The 15,406-nt window shown below is 51.8% G+C and overlaps 1 protein-coding gene across 1 annotated transcript in view; it reads right to left on the bottom strand.

The window, feature by feature from the left end:
- Positions 1-1,296: 1,296 nt before the first annotated feature.
- STX18 (syntaxin 18) overlaps positions 1,297-15,406 on the bottom strand; it is a 118,984-nt gene continuing 104,874 nt past the window's right edge. Inside the window, exons 7-11 of the mRNA XM_007451500.1 lie at positions 14,925-15,013; positions 6,113-6,171; positions 4,577-4,646; positions 2,097-2,177; positions 1,297-1,410 (exon numbers count right to left, since the gene is read on the bottom strand). Of these exons, the coding sequence (XP_007451562.1) occupies positions 1,315-1,410; positions 2,097-2,177; positions 4,577-4,646; positions 6,113-6,171; positions 14,925-15,013 (395 nt within the window). The 3' untranslated portion in view covers positions 1,297-1,314. The remainder of the gene's footprint in view (positions 1,411-2,096; positions 2,178-4,576; positions 4,647-6,112; positions 6,172-14,924; positions 15,014-15,406) is intronic.

Below are 15,406 nucleotides of genomic sequence, written 5' to 3'. Positions count from 1 at the left end.
ATGATTAAATAGAAAAAAAAGATGTTCATGGACATTTTCTTCCATGTTATTTAAATGTGTTGTTTCTGGTGGACATGTCAAAAGTTTCACTGTTTGTTTTTTTAAATCAAAAATAAATGACAAATAGTGCAAGATCTGGTGCGAACAAGCATGGTGGTCATGGCCAACTCCATTACTATTTCCTGAAATGTGCTTCCGAAACATGCAGTATATTTTATTACCAAGGGTGTTTGGAAACAACGACCGTGACCTCGGAGCAGTGGGTGGGCGTAGAGTCACGGATGTTGTGAAGCTGTGCCGACGCATAAGAGCAATAACTACATGCCAGAACTTCTGTGTAGAGATATCATCTATCAGCAAATTCCAGCCCATGTCAATGCAGTGTCAAGGCAGCCCTATTTGTATTTTCTAGGAGACATGTATTTTATTGACTGTAAGCTCATTCACGTGTAACTTTTGACATTGTCACTCTGTGCAAATAAAGAACACAGGATCCCCGTGGTGCTCCCCGGACTGTCTGTGCAGAGCCCTCGAACTCACACCCTGGGGGCCCATGTGCACTGGGCGCTTTCTGCACAGATGTGGCCGCAGATGCCTTGTGCCTGAGTACAAGCAGGCGTTCCTGATCCTGGGTCTCCGGTGGGTGGAGAGGCTCAAGTCCTCCTCTGGACGAAGCTCCGTGGGCCCCAGTGGCCGCAAGTTGGGCCTTCCCCACCCCCTGCCCACCCATCAGGAGAGTGTTGGGGGCAGCAGTTCTGGGGGAAGCCGGGCCCCGTCCCCACACTTCTTCCCAGACAGGAGGCAGGTGGGCACGCACTGACTTTCTAACCTTGGACCCACCAGCAATACACTAAATGGGCTGTAGCTGTATTCACTAGACTCACAGGGCGAAGGTGATATCTTTTCTACAGCACGATGAGTCTGTGTATCAGTTGGCTGAGGCAGACAAGAAGCCACAGGAAACAATCCATCATCTGCTGTGAGGAGCTACTGGCCAGTGCTGCCACCGGGAGGGAGAGGCCGGCGCCTCCTCCAAGCCCCTGACGCAGGAGGCCCGCGTGCCCCGCTCCCCGGGGAGGCCCCGTCAGCTGCAGGAATAATCACCCTCCCCGTTCCTTCCCTCTGGCCGCAGGATTGTGACGCAGACCACGTTTACTTGTGTTGTGTTCTTTTTCAGCTACTTACATGGGCTTAAAACCGCAAGTCGGGTGTCCCTTTTGTGAGTATATATCTCCGTGCCCCCTCCCAACCGATGGCTCCAACGCCAGGGGCCACGACAGCGCGCCCAGCGTGCCGTCTGCCGGGTGTGGCGGCCTAGCTGTCGTACCAGTCGAGGAAGAGCAGGGAGAAGGAGCACGTCACCAGGAAGAAGAGCACCCACACGCGGAAGCCAGCGTTGTTCTTGATGGCCTGGGGGGCGGGGCACGGGGGTTAGGCCGGAAAGGCTCTCCACTGCTGCGTGTGTCTGCACATGCTCTCCCTGCGGGGCTCTGACTGTGTGGACTGCTCAAGCCTATGCTTACCTTGCACAGGCGGCTTAATTATTAAGCAAAACCAAAAAGTGGGTTTAAAGTCTGTTAGACAAGTGGGCTGCATCTCCCTCTCTGGTTAGTCATCATTGGAGATCATGCACAATTCTCCCAGGAAAAATGGCTCACGTCCACCCCAGGGTTAAGCCCACACAGACAGGATGAGAGCGTGTGTCCACTACCCTGACGTGTTTCCTAGTAGCACGATGGCAGTGGTGGTCCAAGAACGGTCCCACGTCAGCCCAAACCTGAGGACTGCACTCAGACAATGAGTCCACTCCACAGTCCACTGTGGTGGCCCTGTAAACAGCAACCAGGGCTCTGGGCCCTTGGAGGGGTCCCACAAGCCTCTCCTGTGGGGCCCAGCCCGGACTTAGGGAGGGACCCCTGCACCCCAGCTGGCTCCTCTGCAGGGCAGTGAGTGGGGTCCTGGGCTTGGCAGGGTGGAACGGGCCCATCCAGCACAGTCCTGAGACCAGCCCTGTGCACGTGGCCCTGACCGGGTGGACACTACTGCCTGGATTCAGCGCTCCTCCAAATCAGACACGGTGCCCCAAGAGTACCCACCTCTCTGATGTCTTCATTGCCCTCCTTGATATTCTCAGTTGCTCCTACTACTAATTGGTGAATACTGTCAATCTCAGCTTCCTGTCGGGGAAGAAAACAGCAGATAAATAAAACCGCCACCGCCTTCGCCCAGTGTATGTCACGGTAGTAACAGTAGCTGCCACTTACTAAGTGCTGGGGCTTTACACACCATGAACCCATGGGTCCTCATAGCACCCGACAGGTAGGCAACACTCTCATTTACAAGAGGGAAGCTTAAAGCATAGAGAAGCCCAAAGTCACACAGCACCCAAGCTGCAGGACTGGGACTGGGCCCGGTGCCTGTGCTCCTTCCACCCCGGCTGGCCGCCTTCCCCACTCACTGGACAGGAAGAGTTCAATCGCAGAGTGGCTACCACATGCCAGGGGGCTTCAAAGTACATGTGGCTCTAAAACATACATGCTAGCTTCAAAATGGCACTTTGTATATCACCATTTTCTCTCTCTCAAAAAAAAAAAAAAAAAAAAAAAAGCTAAAACTTAAAAATCAAAATGGTATGCAGGATGTTTGCAAAAATTTTACTCCAAATACTTGGAAAGCTTAAACATGGGATCCTGGGCTTACACAGGAGCGGCTGGCTAATCACCCACCATTGCACCCCTGCACCGGCTGTGAACCACACCGAGGTCTAAGGAGCAGGCCTATCTCTCCCTCTAGGCGGTGGGGAGGGAATATAGACGAGTGTGGGTTTTAGGGAAAACTTGACTGGTACAGCACCGCAGAGAGGAAATCGACCTTCAGCCATCCGATTCCCAGCAGTGAATGCCACATAGTCTAAGGACCTGAGGGCCAAGGACTGCTTTGCTCCAAAATCTCGCTTTTTTTTTTTTTTTAGAGAATCTCCAAGTGGGAGCTGGCTGACCACGGCCACTGTTCCCATGAGAGGATGGGTAAGAACCACCGTGCAACATAGATGAGGAAGCCCAGACAGACTCAGCTCTTCTCAGGTCTTAGAAACCCCGAGGGAGCCAGGCAGGGCTCAGCCTTTGCTCTGCAAATCCCTCCCAGGTCGGGGCCCGGAGCCCTGGGGGTGACACAGGGTGCGGCCCTGAGTGGCTCTCTGCCACCTCCTGGGGCACATGTCCAGAACCCTGGGACTGCTGCTTCCTAACCGAGAACCAGCCCCCAACTGAGAATCAAATGTGAAGGGCAATCAGTGCTCCTCAGTGGCTGCGCCGAGTGTAGGAGCAGAAGCAATGGTCATGAAAAGTAAGGGCTTTTAGTGCACTTGGGCCCCAGGACCTCAGAGTACTTTGCTGCATGTAAGCAGCCCTGCTGTAGTGAAGGCCCCTGGCCCGTGGCTCTGGCCGCGCTAGTGAACAGTGCATTACCCAGGTCTGCCACAGCCATGCTCACAAACAACGGCTCCTGGTTCCAGGACTGAGAGCCTGAGGGGGCCCGGATCCCATTCGCTACCCCTGAGAGTGACTCTGGTGACCTCAGCCCTGCTTTGCTGAGGGGGAAAGGGCTCACGTCACATGATGCGTGACGGGGAACCGGGTGGGGGCTGTCTGTCTGACTCCACCTGGGCTCTGAGCTCCTCCCACCACGCGGAGCTGCCTCTAAGGACAAGTGGGTGCTCTGAGGGGGAGACATCTGACGGAGCTGTTTTCTGTGTCCGGAGGCTGAACTGATGGCCATCAGGCTTCCAAGTGAAGGCTTAGCAGATATATATATTCGAATAGTTCCTGCAACACGCTAGTGAAAAGGGCACCTCCTATGAACCACCCTGTGTACCCAATGTGCAATGATTTGACTCTGGCTGTGTGGTTTAGGGGGCATTTTGTGAGTGGAGTATCTTAAGCCAAGTAGCCCAGTCTAATAACACAGTGAAGAAAAATAATTTTGTCTTTCAAACTCTTCCAGTCTGTGGATACTAAAAACAACAGGGAGAATTTATCAGGTTTCTGAAAATTTTGCCAGTTAGTGGCTGCTGGAAGAATTTCAGAACTGTAGGCAGGTAGAAATGACATGAAAATCCACGTATGAGGACAGTCACATTTCCTGTGAGGACGGGACACCTGAGGTGGCGGGGACCCGGCATTTGAGAGGGCCAAGTCTGAGCTTGTAACACCGCTGACTGAAAAGCTACTACTCATGCATCGTGCTGGGTGCTTTCCATGGGTTATTCTCGGAGCCTTTCGACAACCATGCAAGGGCCACTCTATTTTACAGATGAAAAAACTGTAGTTCAGAGAGGCTCCCCAGCTTCCCAGAGGGCATCCAGAACCAAAACCTAGCTGCCTCCCTCCCCCACGTGCTCCGCTGCACAGGGCTGGGGCGTGTGGAGAGCTGCCCCGGACTGCAGAGGCTGCTCCCGGGGAAGGGGAGGCTCTGGGCACACAGCTGCAGAGGCCCAACGACCTCAGAAGAAATGTCCCGCGTTCTTAGTATATCCCCGTTTCAAGCTAAATCTTAAAACCACTGTATTTTTTCTTACTTGTTGTAAAACCTTCTCTGTGAATATCTCTTGGAGTCTGGAAATTTCAACCACTTTCCCTTCGATTTGCCTTCATAAAAAAAAACAGATTACACATTAACTATTGGTACTTGGTGATCTTAACAGCAGTGTCACACATTTCTAAAGAAGTCGTCTCTTCTAAACGAAGGCACGAGAGAGGGAGGGGACGCTACGTCAGGCTCAGGGAAGAACACAGGCAGAGGAAGATTCACTCTCCTTACTGGTTCCCCTTTAACATCCTTCAGCTTAGTGGGGCATACTGGACTGTTTGGAAACCCACCCCGCCCCCCTGCATCAGCTGGCTCTGGGGCCCAGCCTCCTGAGCCAGTGCCTGGACCAGGGGCACACGGCTGCGCCCAGTCACACAAAGTAAAGTCTCCTTTAATGCCGAGCCTTGTCCTAGCAACACAGTGACACGTGGGGGGGATACAAAAGAAAACGTCAGAATGTGTTGTCACCCAACTTTGTTACCTCTTAGCAGGTTAGGGGGAAGAGTGCATTCACCGCTCACCCCAACTCCCTGTTGAAAGGAAACCTGATTCTGGCCGAAAACATCCCACGCTGGGATATCAGCAACTAAGTGTGCGGGCTTCTCCCCGTTTCATGGGCAGCAAGGGTGACCCTGCGGCGGGCCGGGGGGTGCACGTCTAGAGGCTGAGCTGACAGCTGCTTTAGCACAGGCAGCGGCTGAGCTCCAGCCCAGGAGGAAGCGGACATGTTCGATGGGGAGATGATCCCTAGCTGTGTCGCTCGGGCCTCGAGTCCCCCTAGACCAGGTGAGGGAAGAGGGGGAGACTTGGCAGAAGAGTAAGGAGGGGCAAGGGCGGGAGAGCGCCATCGCTGAGGAAGGCCTGGGAGACCCGCCTGCGAAGGCAGGGACAGGGAAGAGCCGGGGGCAGCGGTCAGAGGGAAACACCGGCACTCAGTCTCCAGGGCTGCGCGAGTGTAACGTCAGGATGCATCTTCTTTTGGGAAGTGACCACAGGGCAACAAGAGTTTCGGCGCAGGATGCTCCCGGCATTCCCAGGGCAAGAGGCCTGAGTGCCTTCACCGGAGGGCTGGTAACCGTACCTGTGTGGGCCACGGCCACGGGCCTTCTGCATGGCTGATCGCTCTGGTGAGGGAGCAGCCGGACCCCAGTGGAGCCATCTGCAGGGCTTCCCTCTGTCAGCCGTCCCTCACGAGGTTTCCCTTTCATCTTAGAGTAATTAAGTGTAACTAGCTCCCACGTGGCAGTGGTCATTAAGTTTGGTGTCATCTGCCATCATGAGCTGATCCTCCTGGATGGGGCAGCAGCACCTGGGAGCCTTGTAGCAGCCCGTGGGGTTATCTCACAGGCCCACAAGTCGAGGGGAGTCAGTGAATTCAGGCAGTTTCCTTGACCCCCTAAATGGCGGGAGGGGGGCTACATGTGGCCATGTGGATGCCTGGGCACCAGAGTAAATTAATAAAGTTCCTAGTTATGGGGAAAGTTGTAAACTAGGCCACCGGCTCACAAAGGAACCACACACATACCTCACTTCGTCAAACAGGCTGTTCATTTCACCAATCAGGCGCTGATTTTCTTGTTCGAACTGTAAGGAAACAAACACGTTAAGGATGACGACAAACTGACTAGAGTCTCAAAGCAACACAGCCAAAGGCAAGTGTCGAGCAAGGCGTGTCTGTGCAGAAACCTTTGATCCGCACTCTAAGAATCACTCCGGAGCCCCTCTTTCCAGCATGGATCGTGGCAGCATTGCTGGAAGACCCTGAGTGTTCGTGTGAGGATAGCCAGGCCGTAGGAAGAAAATGAAACCCCGCAGTGCAGCGGGGCTGCCCTGTGGCTGGACTTTCCATCTCACTCATTTGAACTGCAAGCATGCAAGCCGACTCTGATTGGGAGCGCGGAGGCCTGTGGGTCAGCCCCATTAGGCTGGCCGCCCTGCTCTCCCTCTGGGCCCTCACGACCTCCTGATATCATCCTCTTTAAATGAAGCGGTGAGGCTGAGCGGCCGTGCTGAATCAGGGTAGTGGCAGGACCGCACTGGGACTCAGTCAGATTGCAGAGCCTGGCCTTGGCCAGTCGCCACAACAGGGACACAGGCCCGGGAGCTGGAGAAGCTGCATTCCCGGTGCTTGGGATGGCACCAGGCTTTGGGGCTCAGTCTGGGTAAGGACGCCACCCCACCACCCGGGGAGTTCATCAGAGCTGAGCTAACTCTGCAGGGTGGACAGCTGCTCTCCCAGCCATCCTGCCAGCTCGATACTGGTCAAACGCAAGGACGGCACGCATCTGAAGCACCGCCATGGTGTGGGACCAGGAGGAGCTTGTCGTCCACGATAATGACTCAGGCCTCACGCGTCCACTCCTCCGTCTCTTCCCCGACGGGTCCCACGTGTTCCCAGCTCACGTGCCACCTTCTCCATGATACTGTCCTGGGCCTTGGAGCTCAAGGTTATTTCTCATTTTTCTAACCGTGGCCTGGAATCTTCTCAAAATCCCTTAGAATATTAGCCATTTTCTGCCTTGTACTGAGTTGTGCGTGTCTCAAACTGTCTGCACGACTATGAGCTGCTCAGGTGGGAACCGTATTGGACCCACACACATTGGAAAAGGCCGCTGTCCACACGCAGGGACTTGGTCCACCAGGGAGGGGGGCTGTGCTCTCACCTCCGCACCTGCCCTCACAGCAACCTTGTTACAGCCGCCGGCCCCCCGGCACCCCTTACCTCCGCCTTGCTCACTCCCGCGCCCTGTCACTCAGGGAGTCTTCCTCTAGCGGGGCCTCCTCAACGTCAAGTCCTTTTCCTCTCCCTCCAGCCCCTCCGCGAGGCTCTCAGCTGGCAACATCCCTTCCTACTCTGCCAGTTTTACTTGGCACACTTGCCGCATTTGTTCCTTCCCTGCTATCTAAGTTCCGCTGTCATCTCTCACAGTCGCCTTCCGTCTGCCCTCCATCCCGTCAGTCACATGCCGGCCCTGCCCCTGCACCCTGCGGATCACGTCTGACACCAGGTGCACGAGCCGGCCACACCCCAGGCCTCTCCAAGGGCATCTCCTGCCATTCCCCGCCTCATCTCTGCACAGGCTAGCTCTCAGCCTAAGGTGGATTCATCCTCTGGCTGGGGAACTCCAACTGGTCCCTAGAAACCCAGCATAGGCACCTTCTTAGTTGTCAGACGCAGCAGGGCAGGTTTCATCATGTTCTACCATCCCCCTCTCTTTAAAGCTTCTGGGCTCTCGCCTCCATCACTGCACTCCCACGCTTGTTTGGGGTCTGGCTCCCCTCCTGGGTGGGGTGGTCTTTCTCTGGACCCCGAGCCCAGCACAGGGCCCGAAACACGACAGGGCGTGGGTTCCCAGCACCAGCCGCTCATCAAAGCACAGAGGCCTCCACTCCACCCCAGGCCACCTCAGAGGCCGGGGTTGGTGAGGCTCCAGGAGGCCGGGAACGGTGGGGAGCCTCCTGCAGGGCCAGGGCAACCAGCAGGCTGCCTTGCTGGCCGCTGCCACGGGCACTGCCACGGCCCTTCTAATTATGTATCAAAAAAGCTATTTAAGGGAATAAAAGCCTCACTTTTGAGTCTGAAAGAATCAGCTCTGTTAACTGTCAACAGTTACTTAAGAGTCTGATATATATGAAAAAATACAATTTCTTCAGCATGTGGGTGCTAATTTGACTAATTCTCTCAGGTACGTTACTCAGGTTTTGGGGGGAGGTCGGCAGGGGGCATTTTCTCTGAATTTTTCTAACGATAAAATGGCCCTACCCTTTTAAATCTACAGCCCTTTCATGCTTTTACACTGTTCCTAAACAAAATTAACTAGGGGTTTGAGGTGGTTTATTACTGGAAATGGTCCTTGGGAACAAAGCTTTCTGTTTGCTTCCTCCCCAATTTAAGGGCACCTGGCTTTCTTTTAAGCCTCTTGGTAATTGTTACTTGTTTTTATTTTTTGGTTGCTAATTGCTACTTCTCAAGGGCTCCTGTTAGCAGGGTCAGGAGTGGGATCAGATTCCGGCTCTGACTTCCTTCCAACCCATCCATGGGTTCTTGATGCCACCTGGGAAACTCCCTATTCCTGGAGGAAGTGAGAAACAAATGCCTCAAGGGATCAAGTAGTGGTAAGGGCTGAGGAGAGAGGTTTGCGGCACCACATTTAAGGAGAGCAGCCTCCATTCAGGGGTTGGGAGTAACAATGAAACTGCATTTAAAAAACCCAACGAAACCTGTTTCCCACAGGGAGCCATTTAACGAGATCTGGCTGCGCTCTGATAGGTTAGGCCAGCGGCCAGGATGCTGACCGCATTCACTTGCACAGGCTTCAGGGAGGTTTCCGAAGACTGTCTGGGCAGCAAACCTGTACACCTCACCTCTCATTCGCCAAGAAAGGCAGGGAGCCACCAAATGCCAGGCTGTGGGAGGAGGTAGGGGATATGCCAGACGCTTTGATGGCCCAGTTCCTGTGGCCTCATGGGAACTTCCTGGGTGACCCTGCCCCAGTCACTGGCCTTCTGTGTGGCCTGTCAGTTTCTCTTTGTGAACAGATGTGGTTGGTTATTCTTATCCTTTCCTGCCTGATCCTGAGGGTGGGGAGGGACAGCTCCTTTATCTCCTAAGCTGTATGCCCTTGGGCAGGTAACTTAACCTCTCTGTGTCTCTGCCTTCATCACTAAACTGGGGATAATTGTAGTACTCAATAGGGTCATTAGGAGGAAGATATGTGCTAATCTGTGGAAGCTGCTTACCAACTTCACCTTGATAAACGTTAATAACTGTTATTTAATCTCTTCAGGAGTCAGATCCTGGATATGCAAAATGAGTCATTAAATGCTTTGACGGCCCCTTCCCCCTCCCTGGTTTCAAATTCTAGAGGGCCACTACTGGTCTCCTACCCTCTCAGGCCTGAGAAGCACAGGCACACAGAGCTCCCTGGGGCTCACTGGCAGCCGGCACAGGCAGGGGCTTCACAAGGTGCAGTGCTGAATGCAGCCTCAGCTCCACGATCAGCACCAAGGGCAGGAGGACCTACAGGCCCTGGGACGACACACCTGCCATGTCCTCCATCTCCATGAGTCCCGGAAAAGGGAGATGAGAGGCCTGGATGATGGAGGAGGTGGGCAGGCAGGGCCCGGCAAGCATGACAGCAGCCAGCCTGTCCTTCTGGGCCACTGCGCTCTACACTGTTTAGGTCTCACAGCAAAACACAGGGCTTTCCCTCAGTGCAGACCCCCAACAGCAGTGGTAGGCATCATGGTTAAGAGTCTAGGACTTGGGGGCCCAGCAACAGTCCCTACCACATGGGGCAGCATAAATTAATACATGCTCAAGCGCTCATACGGTACTGGGCTGAGACGGTTACATGCACGTCAGGCAGTATCATTTAACCGCTTTATTCCATTCAGAAGTAAGTCAGACTTTCAAGTAGGGCCCCCCAAAAGGGTTTATAATCTGGTTTAAAGGATACAGATCCACATTGTGAATGCATTGTTACAGAAATCCTTTTTTAATCGAATCCTCTTTACTGTAGTTTTAAAAAGAAAATCATTCCTACCAAGGCCTTTGAGCGCCAGATGAAACCAGGAGAAGGATCTGCATCGCAAAGACCTAAGAACAGTTCACTGAAGCAACGCTGTGAACCCACAGGGGGCTTGGCCTAGAAGGCAGTCTGCCCGCTTGGCTCAGGAGCCCGCCGCCCAGGCCCACTCTGGGCTCTTCTAGTTGTGCTTTATCTGTGCCAAACGCCTTCACACGTGTGGCTCTGTGACCCTCACCGTGACCCCCACCTGTGGCCCTGTGAACCTCCCCAGGGTCTATGCCCCAGCTTTCACCTGTGTGGTGCTCAAATTCTATCAACAATTCTCCTGTTCTCAATGTGTAAGCCAAGCTTGGCCACAGACCACAAGCCCTGCCAGCCAGCCACCGGGTGCTTCCAAGGGCCCACCTCCGGGGACACGGGCTAGGGACACTTTTCATGTGATCTGAAGAACAGAAGTCACATTCATGTGTTTAAAAATTATTCCAAGAAATACATCACTAAGTGCAGTGGTTTCACTGGAGGCAAGTAAAATGAATGTGGGCTTAGAAAGGAGGTATTTTCTCTGGGTAACATCAGAAAACAATTTGGTTCCACTCAGCCTGACCACAAAACATCTGCTTATATTAACTCAAAGGCATTAATATCCCTGCATCATGAGTGATGAATGGAAACGTATTGTGCGAATCATACAATGCTCCGCAGCCATTCTGGAACGAGTAACAACAGCTCCTATGGGTGAAATAATGAATTAAACTGCTATTTATAGGGCTTAATTCATTATTTTACCCTGAGGAACAGTGATTATGACTTATGACCACAATTTGCTGTAACACTTTCCAATTTCAAACCAATAGTATGGCATTTCTTTCTCTTCATTTTCAGGGTTGAGCCTTTTAAATAAGGTTTGCGTCAGTCAGACTGTAAGATATGGTACTTAGCTATGAGCCCCAATTAAGAAAGGAGTGAACTGAACATTAAACAGCTTGTCATAAAAGTACTGAACAGTACAGCCTTCTGCCCCATCCTCTTGCAATTATGCGATAAAAATTAGGGAGGTCCTGCTGGTTCTGATTGCTTAGGTCACTGATATCATGACGCCAAAATAACTAGCATTATTGGGAATGATCCCCGGCATGTTTCTGGACAATGCTTCATTCATTTGGACAACGCTTGGACAAAGCATGGTGCACCAACCATCATTATGGGAAGACGAGCCTTATGATGTGAACATGTGTTTCTCATACGCAACAGCTACATACATCACACTCGGAACTTGTGCAGGGAACCCAGGACCACACGGGGCCAGCAACGATCTCTCACTGTTTGTGAGGGAGCATTCTCTGAGCAGCTGCTATGTGCCCTGCACTTTCCTGGGCACTCATACATACACGACTGTATTCCTGACAATCCTGTCAACTTACCAAGCTGAAGTTCAGTGAGGCTTATTTTCTTGCCCCCAAATTACACAGGCAGTAAGTGACATAAAGAGGGTTAAAAACCAACTCTGTCAAATCCCAAAGCCCTTGACTGGGGCCATCTCTCACTGGGGCCAAGCATCAGCTGATCACAGATATCCTTGCTGCCAGCCTTCCACTGGTCCAGCCTCCGTGCATCTTGCAGCTTCTAAGCACGCGTCTGTGCAGGTTAACAAGCTGCTGCGGCTCACCACTGCCTGTGGGGAAGGCAAGTCCTCTGACTGCCATTCTCCTAGATACTTCCTTTATGAAGCGGTGCAGTGTATTTTTTAAAAAGCCCTAAATGGAAGCTAAGTTCTGCCTAAATACAAATGTATTCTTTCTTAATGAAGGGATAGTACTACACATATTTTTATCTCTAGCAAAGATCGGTGGTCATGTTACATGATATGGGGGAACGTGACATCATTTTCAATAATAAAGTTATTTTGTGTAAACTGAAGGAAAACTATGAGCTTTTAAGAAACTCTGGCCATCATTTGGCTATCAGGGAGCATGATCAAATTGTCCTTTAGCCTGCTGGCTTCTCCGCCTGGGCCTGCCCTCCGGCGTTGTGTCCCAGGATGATGTGCTGTGCCTTTCTCTCCCCTGTATGCACTGTTTCAAACACCAGCCCTCAGGTGTATCCCACAGTCACGTCTCCAGCCCAAGCCCCAAGCCCAGGATCCCAGCGCCCACCAGACACCTCCCACGGACTCACACCTGTCCGTGACCAGGTCCTCATTTCCTGACTGCCGGCATCCTGCTTCCCCAGGTCACAGAGCTCCAGGCTCTTTCTCCTGCCTCACTCTCTTCACACGCCCTGCTGCCCTCCAGTGGATCACCAGGTCCAGTCCACTTCCCGCAGCAGCTCTCTCATCTCCGCTCACACTTCCACTCCCTGGCCATCGTCTTCAGCCTCTCTCTACTTGACTGGGCAACCACAGCTGCTGCCTGGAGTCTACACCGCGAGGCCTCCGGGTCACGTGCCTGCTGGTCTGGGGGGCACTGAGCATGTACTCCAAGTCAGAGGTGTGGAAGGAAGGCAGGGGCCTGGCAGGCCACTTTAAGGTGTTTGAGTTACTTCCTTAGCTCAGAATTATTTTTATCTATTGGGCACAGATAGCTCTGCTTCTTGTTCTAAAGAAGTCCCACAGCCTCTGAGGGAGCACCCCCATAGCAAGTCCCAGGAAAGTCACGGCTAATGGTGTCATCACTGGAATCAGTGTCACGCTTCTAAGGTGATGATCTTAAAGGGGAAACTGCTCATCTGGGTGAATGAATGTTTGTGAAACAGTCCTGAGTATAAAATATGTATGAAGACTCCATGGAGCGGCAGCTGCCACCCCGCGTGGCCCTTTGATCCTGCCGTGAGGGCAGCACACACACCACAGCCCTTCCCCACACATGTGAGCACTGCCCAGGCCCCCCCGACCCTGTGCAGCCCAGGGCTGTCCTGCCTCTGTGCACACCTGCCACTCTGAAGGGGAAAGGCCGAGGGAACTCAATTATGAGTGCCTTCTGTATGCCTGGCACCCTCTTGGGTCAGCTCACTCAGTCATTAGCCCACCGTGAGGGGCCACCGGTGTTTCAATCCCATAATCAGGCGTGGGGAAGAAACAGGAAGCCTCGAGAGCAAGAGGATTCCGAGCCTGCTTTATGCTCTCAGCAGCCAACGCTCAAGAGAGCAGACCTGGCCCCCTTGCTGGGGCCGGTGAGGCCTCTGTCAGGCCGCCCAGGTCGGTCTGCCAGTGCTCCTGTGCAGGCTACACTTACCTAGACCACCAGATCCCAGCGGGCACTCACATGAGCTGTGATGCAGGAAAAAAGCTCAGGGTCTGGAGCCAGGGCTCGGGGCACGGAGCGTGGCTCAGATGCTCGGCTCTGTGACCTTGCACGGGCTTTGGAAGTTTTGTGCCCCATTTTCGTCAACTATACAAGAGAGATAATTCCTACTTCACTAGACTGTTATGAGATTAAACAAACAAGGCCTGGCGCATAGAAGGTGTTCATAAATATAAATAGTAACAATAATAACTTAGAATATTCTAGTAGTTCTTACTGATGATCCTGCTTTACCATTTAAAATAACCTAGAGTTTTTATATTATATTAATCAAAGTCACTCATCCATTCAACAAACAGTTCCCACCCCTGCTCTAGGCTCTGGGAACACAGCAGTGAAAGCAGACAGATTTCCACCCTCAGGGCACTTGTATTCTAGTGGAGGGATGAGGGCAGGATGTGGGCACACAGACATAGTGGCTGGGGCCACCTTAGGCTGGGTGGTCGGGGAAGGACTCTCTGAGGACACAACATCTGAGCCTGTAGGACAGGAAGACAAGAGTGAAGAGCTTGGTGACACGAATGCCTCTGTGTGAGGTCTGGGAGGAGATGGGTGCCTCTCTCGCTCGACAGCCATGGCTCGAAGACCCACCTCTCATCTTCTTCAGGAGACATCAGCAGACCCCGCGGACTGAAGATAGGCTCAACCACTTACCAACGAGGGGCCCATGGACAAGAGAGCCGACTGCTTTTGGCCAAAGTTACAAGAAGACAGTAATGCCCCAACACCTCTTAGTGTGATTACTGAGAGTATCACGGATAAAACAAGTACTAAAAAGTCCTGTCCACCGTAAAGAGCTGCAAATTAAGGTGTCATTTGCCAGGCACAGCCACTGGAGGGGGACTATGTGGGAACCGGCTTCTCAGCTCTTTGGGCAAGGCCAGCATCCCACCAGGGCAGCTCTAGGACACATCTGTTCCCAACCCCAGGTACACGTACTCCATGTGGCTCTGTCACACCGATGTCCAGGCAGCTGTGCATGGACCCGGCTGTAAACGAACAGGTAGGGGCTCTGGCCAAATCTGTCCCTTTTCTTTTGAAACTCACCCAGAGATAATAAACTGCAATTGGCAACTAGGGGACAGGTAAATAAAAGGAGGTGATATTTGCAGTTAAGGTGTTATTCTTTTCATTCTTCAGCCATTACTTACGCTTTCTTCACATTACCATGCACCAGTAATTCAAACAATTAAAAAGCACCATAGCAGTGATTATAAAAGACCCATTTAGAATAGAAGACTATCTTACTGCCACTGAAAAGACATCTAATATTAATAAAATTATTCCAAGGCAATTTCTTCTTTAATGCTACTGCAAATTTAAAACATATGAAAAGCATACTAAGAATTTGGAAATCAAGTGGAAAATTGATCTAAAATATTTATTTATAATTTTTAAAACTCAGTATAAAAATTAGGGCAAGGGCATTTAGGATGACCTCCTACTCAATGAAATATTCTTACTAAAACTAGTTAAAAATACATGATTAGGCAGAGAATAGCATTACCATTTGTATTTCTTCTGGGGATAATTCATCTTCACCTTTCCCATCTCCCCAGGTTCCCAATTCAGGTTGTGCTTCGGCCGGAATCTTTTCTGTTAAAAAAAAAAAAAAAAAAAATGAAAGTAGGCAGAAGGCAAAATATTCACTTTAGAATAGGCTGTCTTAGGATGCAGGCATATTTAAAAACATGAGATGGAAGGAAATCATAGAGCTTTGTCCACATTCAACTACCTGTTGGTTAATATTCAAGCACTGCAGCATGACTCTTTACAATGTAAAGATGTGTGTGTGTGTGTGTGTGTGTGTGGATAAAGGGGACCCATGCACAGTTTCAGTATTGCCCTGATCTCAGTAATGGTCGCAAACCAAATGGACATTCTTCAGGACCAGTTTTCAAGTGGACTTGACTTCAAAACACATACTCGTATGCTTATAGCCCTCCCTCTACTTTTTAAAGACTGCAAAATGTATGGGTATTTCATTAA

Source organism: Lipotes vexillifer, unplaced genomic scaffold (assembly GCF_000442215.2).
Source record: "Lipotes vexillifer unplaced genomic scaffold, Lipotes_vexillifer_v1.1 scaffold1417, whole genome shotgun sequence".
NCBI lineage: Eukaryota > Metazoa > Chordata > Mammalia > Artiodactyla > Lipotidae > Lipotes > Lipotes vexillifer.
Note: the sequence above shows the minus strand (reverse complement) of the source record. Positions and strands in the feature narration are given on the sequence as shown.